Source organism: Artemia franciscana, chromosome 17 (genome assembly GCF_032884065.1).
Source record: "Artemia franciscana chromosome 17, ASM3288406v1, whole genome shotgun sequence".
NCBI lineage: Eukaryota > Metazoa > Arthropoda > Branchiopoda > Anostraca > Artemiidae > Artemia > Artemia franciscana.
The window spans coordinates 8,520,903-8,536,634 of record NC_088879.1 but is presented as its reverse complement, the minus strand read 5'-3'; the positions used below and the strand labels follow the sequence as shown (position 1 = coordinate 8,536,634).

Genomic DNA, 15,732 nt, shown 5'->3' with positions numbered 1-15,732 from the left:
CCTGATTTTGCAACAGCAAACACTACAATTGCATATATTTACTGCAAGATACTTAAATTCTTAGCACTTAGTGATATAGGCTGCCGAACCGGCAATTGAAATACTGCAATTTTTCTCTTTCAATCAATTGCATAGGGAGTCCCCACCACTTCTTCACCAACATAAAGTTATAATGGGGTTTTAGCATGATTCTAATGAATGCCAATAAAGAGAGGAAGAGAGAGAGAGAGAGAGAGAGAGAGAGAGAGAGAGAGAGAGAGAGAGAGAGAGAGAGAGAGAGAGAGAGAAGAGAGAGAGAGAGAGAGAGAGAGAGCGAGAGAGAGAGAGAGCGAGAGAGCGAGAGAGAGAGAGAGGATGGCAAGGAATAAACTGGATAGGAACTATACGACTACGGTTCCAAAATATTCTCTTTGCGATTCTATAAGAACTCTGTGTGAAATGCGAAAAAATAATTTATTAAAAAAAGAAAAAAAAAAACTCATTCGATTCTAGGAAAGACTGACCATATAATACAAGCAGAATTCATAACAATGTAAAATCAGACTAGTTTGATTGTTGGAAAATGAGGATGGACAGAAAAGTCAAACTCAGGGGGAAATTTACAGCTTTGTTTATGGCCACCAGACACAAGCTTCATGACAACATAATTGACTTTGCATACTCGCAGTAATGAAGCCACCTAAAAAACAATAAAACAGAATAAGAAAAGCATTGAAATACAAAGACAAATGGTTAATATAAAGGGAATGTTATATTGAGCTGCGTGCATCTTCTGAGTAAGATTTTCACTATAAAATCGATTGGTTAAGTTCATTTGTCTGTATCTTGGCGATTTGCTAAGTGAAAAAATATAGCCTCTGAATCAAGTGTTCATTGGCAATTTACTGAAAAGTTCACTTTTCTGCATTTCGTCAATCAATTAAGCGAGAAAGGATAAAATATGCGTGTTTTTGAGAATGGTGTATTTATGATATCTTACTTTTATCTCTTTTTTTTTTTTGGTTCAACTGATTTTCCTTGTTATAACTTCAATTAAAGGGATGCATAATCTACCGTGCAACAAGGGTAAAAATAATAAAGTGGGATATATATATATATATATATATATATATATATATATATATATATATATATATATATATATATATATATATATATATATATATATATATATATATATATATATATATATATATATTCTCAATTCGCATTTTATAATATATCGATTGAAGAAGACCAATCGTCTAGCATATTTAGCCAATAAATAAAGTCTATAAGGATAAACATATGGGCATTTCTTGGATATTATGAAATATATTTTTGAAATCTTACTTTCTTTGTTACTTCGATCGATTTCGATTACATCGACTTCGAGATCTCTTTAACCCCAATACGGCTTCATTATAACTTCAAATGAACAAATCATCCAAACAGTAAACGATAGGTTATCTTAGGAATCTTCACACAGCCCTCAAGCAGTATTTGCTCAAATCCAAACATGTCAGATAATAGTAGTACAAATGGGGAGGGGGAGAGGGGTTGCAATTATCATCCTAAATTCCCGTGAAATACTAATTTTTGTTTGCCCTCCCCCTTTACATTAAGGACGAAAAAATAATTATGAGAAGAAGTAACTACCTGAAATGGCATTCTAATTTAGAACTAGCATTAGACAGTGTACCATTCACATTCTAATTTATTGCCTAATATTGGTATACATTTTTTGTCTCGTCACAAAAAAAATCTTAGCTGCAATATACAAGATATTGCAATTTTAACATTGGAGTTCAAAATTGAAGTAATAAAAATTTCTAGCTCACTTTTTCAGAGTCAAAAGAGATTGGATGGCAACTAGCCCAACGACGCCTTTTTTTCTCCAAATGCATCAGATAAAAATTTTGAGATAGTCACTTTGTTAAAAATAGTTCAAAGGTCAGATAACAAAACTCCGATGTCGACACAACCACCCAGGGCCAAGGGGCCAGCATTGTAAGCCATATTCTGGGGGCAAACAAAGTTCTTATGGAAGGGATGCTCGTATTAAATTTAGAAAGGGCTCATTTGAATGGAAATTGAAAATACTAGTTCAGTTTTTAAGAGTAAAAAGTGATGAGAGGGTAGCTACATTTCCACGCCCTTTTTTCAATAAATACATCCGATAAAAATTTTGAGGTAGCCAAACAGTTAGAAATAGTTCATAGATCATAAAACAACAACAGTCGTGAAAGCCTCACAGGGCCCGGGGACAGGCCTTGGAAGTTATGCCCTGGGGGTAAATAAAGTTCTTATAGAAGTGATGCTCGTAAAAACTTCAAAGAGGGCTTATATGATTAAAACTAAAAATTCTAGTCCAGTTGTTCAGAGGCAAAAGGGATCGGAGGGCAACTAGCCCCCTCATGTCCTTTTTTAAACGAATACATCAGATAAAAAATATCCGAAGTTGAGACAACTGCCCAGGGCCCGTGGACAGGCGTCGTAAGTTATGTTGCCCTAACATAACTAGGGCCATATACGGTTCCTATGAAAGGGATGCCCGTATGGACTTCATAGAGGTTCCACTGAATTGAAAACTGAATTGTCTAGTTCCCTTTCTAAGAGGCAAAAGTGATCGGAGGGCAAATAGCCCCCCCCCGCTCCCGCACAATTTTCCCCGAATTCATTAAAAAAAAATTTTGAGATATGTATTTTGTTAAAAATAGTTCAAAGGTCAGATAACAAAACTCTATTGCCGACACAACCACCCAGGGCCCAGAGGTGGGTGTTATAAGTTATGCCCTGGGGGCATATAAGGTTGTTATGGAAGGGATCCTCGTATGAAATTCAGAGAGGACTCATTTTATTGGAAATTAAAAGTTCTAGTTCACTTTTAAGAGTCAAAAGAGATACAAGGGCAATCCATCTTACATATACAAAGATAACGGATGCAAGCATAAATGAATGAATAAATCTTATATAGCTTCAATATCTTTTTATTATTTTCCCATCAGAGGTACGTCATATGCAAGGGCTGGTTTTATAAACTTCGGAAGGGCTCAATACATTGGAAATAATAACTTCTAGTGCCCTTTTTAAAAGTCGAAACGCCCTCCTTTACCCAAATGAAGCCAATCAAATCAATTAAAATAATTATGCTTGAGGGCTGAAAAACCTCCCACCTCCCCCTCGGCAAGGGGGACTTTTAAGTTATGCATTGTTCATATATAAAGTTTTTACCAAAGGGGTAATCGTATAGACTTTGGAAAAACCTCACTTGATTTAAATCGAAAGTTTTAGCTCCGTTTTTATAAACCAAGAATAATCGGACGGCAAGCAACCCCCCCCCCCCATACCATTCTTTCTAAATGCTTCTGATAAAATCTTTGAGTTAGCTATTTTGTTTAAAATCGTCTAAATGTCAAACAGCTACTGTTCAAGGTTTGAATCCCCGCATCCCTGGGAAAAGGGCTGAAAGGTGTAATAGCAGCCCATCGTGAACATATAAAGCTTCTATGGAAAGCATGGTTGTACAAACTTTGAAGGAAGTCCATTCGACCGGAAATCAAAAATTATTAAGCCCATTTTAAGAATCGAAAGTGATCAATAAGCAAGAAGACCCCCCCCCCGCCTCTTGTGCCATTTTCCCCGAAATGCATGTTATCAGAAATAGCCATTTTGTTCAAAATAGTCCAGAACTCAAATTACTATAATTTAGGTAATGAGAAATCCTTCACGGATTGTGACTTTGTAGGTCGTATTAACTTTGGAGGGGGCTTATTTGATCAGAAATTGAAATTTCTAGTTCTTTTTTAAGAGTTAGAAGTGATCAACGGGCATTTAGCCCATGAATGACTTTTTCAAAGGACATCCGGTCAAAATCTTGAGATTGCCATTTTGTTCAAAAAGTTCAAAGGTCAAATAACTATGCTTCCCGGGTTGAAACCCCCCGCCCCAGCCCAGAAAAAATGACTGAGTTACGTAACTTAATTATTGTTACTATGACACTTTGTTTACTTCAATACTTCGATTTAGTGATTTGCGTGGTAACTTCGATTTACGATGCAAGGGCTGTCAGTTATGCAAATTGCTTATTGTTACTTTGATTCTTTCTTTACTTTGTTATTTTTTACTTTGATATTGTTACTTTGATTCTTTCTTTACTTTGTTATTTTTTACTTTGATATTGTTACTTTGATTCTTTCTTTACTTTGTTATTTTTACTTTGATATTGTTACTTTGATTCTTTCTTTACTTTGTTATTTTTTACTTTGATATTGTTACTTTGATTCTTTCTTTACTTTGTTATTTTTTACTTTGATATTGTTACTTTGATTCTTTCTTTACTTTGTTATTTTTTACTTTGATATTGTTACTTTGATTCTTTCTTTACTTTGATTCCTTCTTTACTTTGTTATTTTTTTACTTTGATATTGTTACTTTGATTCTTTCTTTACTTTGTTATTTTTTACTTTGATATTGTTACTTTGATACTAGTTTTGATGAAAGTTTGATGTTGAAAACAAATTTGATTTTTAAATAAGGAATTTTCAAAAACTCTGAACTTTTTGCAATAAAAAACTTTGTTTACTTTAATACTTGGATTTAGTGATTTACGGTGCAAGGGCTGTAAGTTATGCAAATTGCTTATTGTTACTTTGATTCTTTCTTTACTTTGTTATTTTTTACTTTGATATTGTTACTTTGATTCTTTCTTTACTTTGTTATTTTTTACTTTGATATTATTACTTTGATTCTTTCTTTACTTTGTTATTTTTTACTTTGATATTGTTACTTTGATTCTTTCTTTACTTTGTTATTTTTTACTTTGATATTGTTACTTTGATTCTTTCTTTACTTTGTTATTTTTTACTTTGATATTGTTACTTTGATTCTTTCTTTACTTTGTTATTTTTTACTTTGATACTGTTACTTTGATACTAGTTTTGATGAAAGTTTGATGTTGAAAACAAATTTGATTTTAAATAAGGAATTTTCGAAAACTCTGAACTTTTTGCAATAAAACTTTGTTTACTTTAATACTTGGATTTAGTGATTTATGGTGCAAGGGTTGTAAGTTATGCAAGTTGCTTATTGTTACTTTGATACCTTGTTTACTTTGATGCTTTTTTTTTACTTTGTTATTTTTACTAGTTTTAATACTTTGATGAACATTTGATGTAAAAAAAAAAAAAATGATTTTGAAATAAGGAATTTATAAAAACTTGAAACTTTTTGCAGTCAAAAACGAACAAAAAGTAATTAAATATCCGAAAAAGACGGTTTTCAAAGAAAAGTAAAGGCCATTTTAAACTTAAGACCAGCAGATACAAATACCAGTTAAAATTCAAACCCAAAACGGCCAGAAATTACTATTAAAAAATAAATGAAACCCGAAACGAAGATAAATTAAATTAACAATCATAGCAAAACAACATAAAACGAGTAATAACATAAATGAAAAAGTAAATCCTAAAGCGAATAATGCTTAAACTGAATATGCAAATCAAGCTTAAAACAAAAAATTTTGTTTTGAATTACAAATGAAACACAAAACAAACAAAAATTAAATAAGCAAACATTGCAAACAAACATACAATAGATACTAACATAAATGAATAAAATAATCTTAAAATGAGTGAAATTTAAATTGAATATGCAAATTAAGCTTGAAACAATACAAAAATCACTACAAACAAGAGTTTGGGTATTGCCTCCTTCACTCACTGTAAAAGTCTAAAACCCACTGCGTCATTAGCGCTTTACTGAAAACGAATTATAGTACAAATATTTCCTTTTCCAGTTCTTATAGCATTGAAAATGAAATTAAAATTACAATGTTATAAAAACTTGAACTGATGGATCAAATATTCAATTTGATTTTGTTTATACTTTCAAAGATTGTTCAAGACCCATATAGTTTTCAGTAAAGCGAAAATGACACAGTAGGTTTTAGACTAAATTCTTACTTACAATTGCAACAAATGAAGTTTTAAAGTGAAGCAACTAATTGAATGAGATAACTATAAATTTAGGAGTAGCTTATAGATAACTATATAGTAGCTTATAGATAAGTAGCTTATAGATAACTTATGAGATAACTATAATCCTTATAGAGTAGCTTTATTTGTCGTTTGAATCAAGAGATTAAGCATTTAAAAGACGTTCCGGATTATTTTCTAGTGATATTAAAAGGTATTATTTATCTAGTACATATTTTTAGCTAATTGTTAAAATAATGTTATTTCTGATTAGAAGAAAAAGATTAGATATTTAAAGACATTCATAGATTTATTGCAAGTGACATTAATCTAGTACATATTTCCAGTTAATCGCAACAATTATTTTATTCCTCGTTAAAAGTAACATTATTTTTTGTAGGAAGAAAAGGGCTAAGAATTTAAAAGATGTTTATCGATTTATTTCTTGTGATTAAAAGCTATTTATTCAGTATATATTTCAAGTTAATCACTAGAATAATTTTATTCCTCGCTAAATCATACTAGGTATTTAAATACATTTAAAGATTCAATTCTTGTTCACAAAAATAATTATAAAGTTCATATTCAAGTGAATTGTTGAATCCTACCTCATCATCAGGATTCTGAACAGCTTCTAAAACAGTTTTCGCTTGACTGAAATGTTTACAGGCTGAGAGTGCAAGAATGGGTGAATGAGATTGACCGGGTATATCTGCCATACTCCTATAAGCCACTTCATAGAATTGAGCATATGGAACTGGGGGTGGAGTTGAAATACAAGCAAACGGAACAAATCTGTGCTCATATCGGACCTTTTCCCGATCAAAATGACTTAACGGCAGACTAATCTTTCCATCCGTTAGAAAACACATCACAGACTGAAAAAAATAGTTTTGCATATTGAAAATAAAAACAGTGGATTTCCTGCAAAATCTTCACATTACCCTCAAGGAGTATTTATCCAAATACAACCTTATCAGATAGTAGCAGTGCTAATCTGGGGTGGGTTGGGCAATTGGCGCCCTTAAATGTTGAAAATGCTTTTCTTTTTTATGCTCCTTAAAAATAAAATGGAAAAAAACCTCCCCCCAGATTATGAATACCTTTTTTTGGGAGTTCACTAAAAAAACTTACCCACCACTCCTCCAATTTAACTTATTTTTTGTGTATTGGTCCCATAGTCAGGTAGGATTTTCTCCCCTTCTTTAAAAATTAATATAATTTCTAAGGGTCAAGGGGAAAAACCCATTATGTTCGGAGATTACTAAGTCTTCAGGGACACCAATTAACAGAAAGGGGAGTTCTGGCATAGCCTTTTAACTATTTTAGAAAGTAGGCTAATCTTTCCGTTTTTTGGAAAAAAGGAAGACTGTAAACCAATACGTAGCAGGATAAGCTAAAATATCTTGTCTAATGTCTAAATCATCATATTTTATATAGATAGTATCTATAGCAAAGTAATCCCATCTATAAATACAAATAAGTGAATGACATTAAAACTATTGTTATACTGAATTTTGAAACATTGAATTTTTCTTCATGTCTGTTTGCAACAGCTTTTATGTCTTATATTATGTTCGTTTTTTTTTTTTTCCATTTGTTTTTCAGAAGTGAAACGCATCTATCTATCTAAGGGGCGTACAGGGGGAAGGTGTCCTCGGTGCTAGACAAACCAAAATTCAATCTTCAAAGCCGAAATTTTCGTTTATTGAGAAACAAAGGAAGACTGTAAACAAACACGTAGGAGGACAAGTTCTTTCAAGTGCATAGGGTGTTCCTAGCACTGAAATTATTTTAGCATTTAACGTGTATAAAAATGAAAATAGAAGAAAAAAGATCAATAAATATATGACAATCAGAATAAAAACAATATTTTAACACAAAACAATATTTTAACACATTTAAACAATATATATTAATATATATTGGATGTTTGGAAATCTCAAAACCGAAGAAGAGAAAACTCTGGCCTTGCAAAATTAGGGCATTTTTTACCAAGTAGAATAAAGGCTCTGGACCTTCAAATGAACCCAAGTTCGTTTTAAAGTTAAAATTGTCTATAATGAGACGCATTTTATGTAAAGTATCGATGTCTTTCGTCACGCAACCCAAAACTTTTTCTGGGGTGCAAGATTAGACATTCCAGGCATTTGGATGAACTTATTTAGAATGATGAATCTAGGACTGTTGCTTAATTTTAACATCTTAGTTTGGTTAAATCATCAAGCAGCATACTGATTTAGATTCCATGAGCTTCAAATTCTAGTAAGTATTCTACAGATCCTGTATTGAAGAATTCATTTTTATTGAGTAAAATCCTCCAATTTAAGTAAGCGTGAAAAATACCCAGAGCAAGACTTTATCTACAAATAATCCCTGGTTCAAAAGCTAACTGAAATAACTCGTATTAAGTAAATTCGGCTGTTTTTAGCTCAAACTTCATGTTGGTCCTAACTTTAAGCGTGACCGATCGTGATCATGGTCAGTAGACCTGTACCTTGTCTGTCCAGGGTGAATACCTGAATGCATAAAGATGAGTTTTTATTAATACCTATTACCTGATTCAAGCAATTAAGGAAAACGTTTTCCGATGAAGCATAAAGATAAAAGTGTTTTTGAGTTATTTGAATAAGAGATTTAAAAAATAAAGAATTTATACCAACTGTTGGATTAAAAAAAAGGTATTGGAGAAGACAAATAAATGAAGTAGTTAAATAAACAAAAGCAAGGACAACAAGAGTTAAGAGCTCATATGGCACTTGTGACGAGGCAAGAAGAGCTAAGAGCCAAGAGATCATATGGTATGAGCTCTAGCAAAATTCTATGAATCAATAGATTGATTTAAAAGGAAAATAAGAGGCTTAATGCCGGTCAGGATTTAAAATAAGGATTTAAAATGTCCTTCTAAATATCAAAATTCATTAAGATCCGATCACCCACTCGTATGTTATAAATACCTAGTTTTTTCTAATTTTTCCTCTCCCTTTGGCCCCCCAGATGGTCGAATCTGGGAAAATGACTTTATCCAGTCAATTTGTGCAGCTCCCTGACACGCCTACCAATTTTCATCGTCCTAGCAGGTCCAGAAGCACCAAACTCGCCAAATCACTGAACCCCTCCCCCAACTCCCCCAAAGAGAGCGAATCCAGTACGATTCCGTATATCACGTATCAAGGACATTTGCTTATCCTATCCACCAAGCTTCATCCCGATTCCTCCACTCCAAGCGTTTACCAAGATTTCCCCCTCCAACTCCCCCCAATGTCAAAAGATCTGGTCGGGATTTGAAATATGAGCTCTGAGACATGAATTCCTTCTAAATATCAAATTTCATCAAGATCCTATCACCTATTAGTAAAATAAAAATACCCCAATTTTCACGTTTTCCAAGAATTCCTGTTTCTCCCTCCAACTCCCCACAATGTCACAGGATCTGGTCGGAATTTAAAATTAGAGCTTTACAGCGCAAGACCCTTCTAAATATCAAATTTAATTAAGATCTGGTCACCTTTCGTAAGTTACAAATACCTTAATTTTCAAAATTACCCCCCCCCCCCCCGAACTCCACCAAAGACAGCAGATCCGGTCCGATTATGTCAGTCACGTGTCTTAGACAGGTTTTTGTTCTTCCCATCCAGTTTCATTCTGATCTCACCGCTTTGAGTATTTTCTAAGATTTCCGGTTCCCCTCAACTGCCACCCCCCCCCCCCAATTACGCTGGATCCGGTTGAGATTTAAAATAAGAGATCTGCGTCACGAGGTCCTTCTAAATATGAAGTTTCATGAAGATCCGATCACTCCTTCGTAAGTTAAAAATACGTCATTTTTCTAATTTTTCAGAATTAACTCCCCCCCCCCCCTCCAATAGAGCGGATCCTTTACAACTAAGTAAATCATGTATCTAAGACTTCTGATTATTTTTCCCACCAAGTTTCATCCTGATCCCACCAATTTAAGCGTTTTTCATGATTTTAGGTTCCCCCACCCCAAACTCCCCCAAATGTCACCAGATCCTGTCGGGACATAAGATAAGAGCTTTGAGACACGATATCCTTCTAAATATCAAATTTCATTGAGATCCGATCACCCGTTCGTAAGTTAAAAATACCTCATTTTTTCTAATTTTTCAGAATTAACCCCCCCCCCAACTACCCCAAAGAGAGCGGATCCGTTCCGGTTATGTCAATAATGTATCTAGGACTTGTGCTTATTTTTCCCACCAAGTTTCATCCCGATCCCTCCACTCTAAGTGTTTTCCAAGTTTTAGGTTTCCCCCTCCCAACTCCCCCCAATGTCACCAGATCCGGTCAGGATTTAAAATAAGAGCTCTGAGACACAATATATTTCTAAATATCAAATTTCATTGAGATCCGATCACCCGTTCATAAGTTAAAAATACCTCATTTTTCTAATTTTTCAGAATTAACCCCCCCCCCCCCCAACTACCCCAAATAGAGCGGACGTTCCGGTTATATCAATCATGTATCTAGGACTTGTGCTTATTTTTCCCACCAAGTTTCATCCCGATCCCTCCACTCTAAGTGTTTTCCAACATTTTAGGTTTTCCCCTCCCAACTCCCCCCCCCCCCAATGTCACCAGATCCGGTCGGGATTTAAAATAAGAGCCTTGAGACACGATATCCTTCTAAATATCAAATTTCATTGAGATTCGTTCACCTGTTCGTAAGTTAAAAATACCTTATTTTGTAAGGAAGTCTAACCCCCCAACAACATTGACGGCTTTAAGGATTCGTGCTTTAAGCGGCAAACATAGGCTCAATGAAATACCAGATGAAAGAGGAATATGGTGTTGGTATGTGCTTAGAGCAATGGCTTACCGCTAGAGCAACGGGTCTAACTAGCCTCGGCTTGAAGGCATCCGTGCCTCAAGCGGTGAACATAGGCATAAGAAAGGACTATATTGTTGGTATATGTTTAGCAATTGATTGCAGCTAAAGAAACAGTCTAACCATTCAACGGCTTTAAGCATCCGTACTTTAAGCGGTGGGCATAAGCTAGATGGGATGACTGTCTGACTGTCTGGTATTTATTAGCGAAAGAAAGAGTGCGACCCCCCCCCCCCCCCCAACAACCCCAAAGAGAGCGGATTCGTTCCGGTTATGTATATCATGTATCTAGGACTTGTGCTTATTTTTCCCACCAAGTTTCATCCCGATCCCTCCACTCTAAGTGTTTTCCAAGTTTTAGATTTCCCCCTCCCAACTCCCCCCCCCCAATATCACGAGATCTGTTTGGGATTTCAAATAAGAGCTCTGAGACACGATATCCTTCTAAATATCGAATTTCATTGAGATCCGATCATCGGTTCGTAAGTTAAAAATACCTCATTTTTTCTAATTTTTCACAATTAACCCCCCCCCCCCCCCCAACTAACCCAAAGAGAGCGGATCCGTTCCGGTTATGTCAATCATGTATCTAGGACTTGTGCTTATTTTTCCCACCAAGTTTCATCTCGATCCCTCCACTCTGAGTGTTGTCCAAAATTTAAGGTTTGCCCCTCCCAACCCCCCCCAATGTCACCAGATCCAGTCGGGATTTAAAATAACAGCTCTGAGACACGATATCCTTCCAAACATCAAATTTCATTGAGATCTGATCAGCCGTTCGTAAGTTAAAAATACTTCAATTTTTCTATTTTTTCCGAATTAACGGGCCACCCACTCCCCCCCTCCCCAGATGGTCGTATCGGGAAAATGACTATTTCTAATTTAATCTGGTCCAGTCGCCCTGATACGCCTGCTAAATTTCATCGTCCTAGCTTACCTGGAAGTGCCTAAAGTAGCAAAACCGGGACCGACAGACCGACAGAATTTGCGATTGCTATATGTCACTTGGCTAATACCAAGTGCCATAAAAATTGATAGTTATTAAAAGAAAAATTGAAATTTAAAGGGAAAACAATTTCCGTTCTAGGTTTTTTTTATCAAATAAAATTAATTTTAGAACCCAAAAATTATTTCAAAGCTGAAAAACTAAAAATCTTAGTAACACAAACAGACTGCCCTGCATTTACTAGCTAAAAACAGCTGCATTCACTACCTTTTATTAAATAGTTTATTTCACTAAGTAAACATTTCGCTTTTGAGTTTTCCGACAATTTTAAACGAATTCGCAGATAGTGGTAAGAACAATTTTTTTTTTGGATATTCCTTTATTGAAACCTAGTATCTGCGTTTTCAAGTTTTCAAGAAAATTCTGGTAGGCTTTATTTTTTTATTTTCTTTAAGACTATAGAAACAGATGAAGATCTAGAATTCCATGAATAGGCTTTTGTCCTCGACTTTGCTGTCCATTTTCTGCTGGACGTGGGGATTGGGTTTTGTCGTTCTAGAATATCTCTGCTAGGCTCTGGAAACCATGAAAATTTATTAAAGTAGATAGTTTAGCGCATCTCGGAAAGTGTAGTAGTTATAACCATTCTAATTCCGCCACTTGATTCTCCGTGGCAAGAGTAGGCGAGGTCCATCCTTAACTCAAAGCCAATTTTGTGCAGACACTAGGTTTTGGAACATGATAACTGTACTCTTCTTTGACTCGCCACTCTGAGTGAGAGGTTTGTTATTCTTATTCCTTTTCCTTCTTACTTTTCTTTTTCTAGTTGTTTGAATTTCTCACATCAAGTTTGTAGCCAGTATTTTGTTACCGTTTAAGTCAAGAATAACATAGAGATGAGTCTTTTGGCCCCCCTTCCCAAAAGGTCTCAAGATGTTGATTTTCCCCCTATGGATTCTATCTCATTAGAATAATGAGATTTTCTGAACTTTAAATACGATCTAGATAGGTCACGAGTTTGGGAAAGTATATCTAGAACCTTAGCTTTAGAAAAACATTATCCACCCTACGGCTTAAAACTAAAAGCAATACAGGGTAATTATGCTAATGTGTTTTTAGGTTTTTCAGAGGATATTTGCAACGGCACAAACCTGGTTATTACAGAATTATACAAAAACGTAAAAGGAAGGAGGAATCGAGTTCGCGAAAAATTTTTTCAATTCAATGGAAATTGCGGATTTGCCACCCTACGACTTAAAACTAAAGAACAACACGATAATTATACTAATGCGTAATTTAGATATTTCAAAGGGTATATGCAGTGGAACATGCCTGATTAATACTGAACTATATAGTACCATAATTAAAGCAAAAACATAATTACTGGGGAAAAGCTTGAAAAGACGTTTTTTTTGTATCTATGGCTTCAAGCGAAATTATACAAGATGATTAAATCTGAACAGCCAAAGCAATAGGATTGGAAAAAATGCCAGATGTAATAATGAACAAAAATGAAGCTCAACGAGATCTGTGGTTAGCACACGCAATAACTGGCATCACAAGGAATCCCAAAAGAAAATGATGGGTAACGAAATATGCAGCTAAAAGGCATGTGCAAGCGAGGATCACATTGAACCGTGAATGAAATCTGCGGTTAGAAGAGACAACAGCAAGAATCACAAAGAATCCCAGGAGAATACAAATTGTATAAAATGTATGATTATGCGAAAAATAAACAGAAAGGAGACACTGCCAGAATTTTTTAATCCAATTGAATTTCAGCCAGTGGACAGGAAGATTCGCAAGCTAAATCGTTAGTAACTGCAAGTTCTGTCGCATTATATATCTTTCTTTCATTTTTAACTTTGTTGCCTGTTATTTAATTGTTGTCTCACTATTATTCACTTAGAAAAGTGAATTCGGCTTGTCTGGGCTTGTTACAGATTCATTTTGCGCCACAAAGCATATTCTTATTTAAAGGTATAAACGACAGTGAAAATTGACCTTTGGTCAATTTAAAAAAAAGAAAAAAAGGGGTCTTTATATGCAGTTACGTAATTTTTGGTAATAGTGGGATTGAAACAAAAAACAAGGAACACGAGAAAAAAATCAGCAAAAAATAAACTAAAAACATATGACACAAACAGCTTAAGAAGACGTATCTTCCCTTTGATGGTGTAGTTGTCTTTGCGAATCAACTGATTGTTAATGTTTTAATTTTTACTGACAAAAAAAAGTTATCAATTTAGCTAATTAGTTCTGCTTATTTGTTTTCACGCTTTATCATTGCAACACTGACACAAATTTGGTACAGCTATAAAAACTTCATCATTCTTAAGTAGCCAAAAGAAAATTGCGGTTTTCAGGTGTGATTAGACCAAAGATGACTGCAGAAGTTAAAAAGTATTTCATTTTGATGATCTAGATACTTTAAAGCGAGCGAAATTAATGAGTTGAATTAAAAATTAAATATAACTACGGACAGTGAGGGAGCCCTTTCACTCACTGTTCACAGTAATGTTTACTTTTTAATTGCGCTCATTTATATAGGTCTCATACCTCTAGATTTTCCTTTAAATTCTTATACTGATACTAAATTTATATAACTTATAATACTGTTTTAATATAATATTTTTTTATTATAATTATAATATTTTATTATTTATTTTTTATGTTATTTATAAGACAAAGCTTAATTGAGCAATTGAAATCAATAAAAACTGGTATAAAAGTTTTATTTTGTGAAAACGGGTTCTCGTGAATTTTTAGTTAACACAACTTAACAATCTCTTCTGGTACGGAACAGAGCAATGGTTGGTGGCTTAGAAAAAACTAAGGTTCCTAGATGGCTTCCTCGCACAAGAAATAAACAATTATAACTCTTTAATAGTCTTTTTACTGACTGCACCATGCGACGGCATTGTGACGTGTGTCCCAAAAAAGAATAAGGACCCTCAATCTTGTGACTCGTATAGTCTATTTACAGTTGTCGAGCTATTGCAAAATTATTTGAAAAAATTCTTCTTTAAAAATCTCGAATAGGTATGATCATGGAGATCATCAGTTTGCTTTTCGTGCGAGTCTTGGTGTTGGGAATGCACATGCAGTTTTCGTGTCTATTTTGGAGAGGTTTGGAAGAATGAAGAAACCATTATATGTTTGTACAATAGATATTTCTAAAGCATTTGAATCGACCTTCCACTCCCAAGCTGTTTAAGCACTTTTGAGGGGTGGGGTAAACCCATTCATTTGCACCTCCCTGTGGCAATGGTATCAAGACTCTTCTATACGTGTCCGCGTCGAAAAGCTTTGTAGCAGCCGAATTTCTGTGCGTCGTGAAGCAAAACAGGGGTCAGTGTTAAGACTGCAGCAAAACAGGGGTCAGTGTATTTAACAAGGCCATCCACTGTGCAATTCGCAGACTACCCCATTTTCAGATGCCATCCTTCTGCTGTCTGATATTTTGCAATCACTGCAGGTTGCTGCGAACAGGCTTTATGCCGGGTTGTCTGACACCGGGCTGTCAGTCGTTTCTGCTAAAACTGAATTTCTCGTTTTTGGTTGTCATAACCCTCCCGATTCAAAATTCAGGTTGGCCCTGATAAAAGTTATGCCCGTGCGTCTCTCAAGTACCTTGGAATTGCAATCGGGACCTCGATTCGAGCAATAAGGTCACTAACAACAAATGTGTTGAAAGAGAAGTTGAGAAAGTCCTATGGACGTTTTTCTACAGTTAAAGGTGAATTTGACAAAAAAAAACACGCTTGGTTGGCTTTATAAGTCATTTTTTGCTCTCCATGTATTTTTTCTGGTGCCATGGAAATTTTTTACCATGTCAGAACGTCAACAAATTCGGTCTGTCTTTTTCAAATTTTGTAAGTATTTTCTTCATGTTCCTATTTGGTAACAGTTATATTTCGAAACATTACGGAGTTTTTGAGATGTGTGATGAGATGGATGTTTTAGAAGGTTAATTCGGACAGC

General features: G+C 34.7%; 1 protein-coding gene across 1 annotated transcript in view; it reads right to left on the bottom strand.

Moving 5' to 3' along the window:
• Positions 1 to 434: 434 nt before the first annotated feature.
• Positions 435 to 15,732, bottom strand: part of LOC136037784 (N-alpha-acetyltransferase 35, NatC auxiliary subunit-like) — a 68,323-nt gene continuing 53,025 nt past the window's right edge. Inside the window, exons 11-12 of the mRNA XM_065720617.1 lie at positions 6,563 to 6,832; positions 435 to 679 (exon numbers count right to left, since the gene is read on the bottom strand). Of these exons, the coding sequence (XP_065576689.1) occupies positions 539 to 679; positions 6,563 to 6,832 (411 nt within the window). The 3' untranslated portion in view covers positions 435 to 538. The remainder of the gene's footprint in view (positions 680 to 6,562; positions 6,833 to 15,732) is intronic.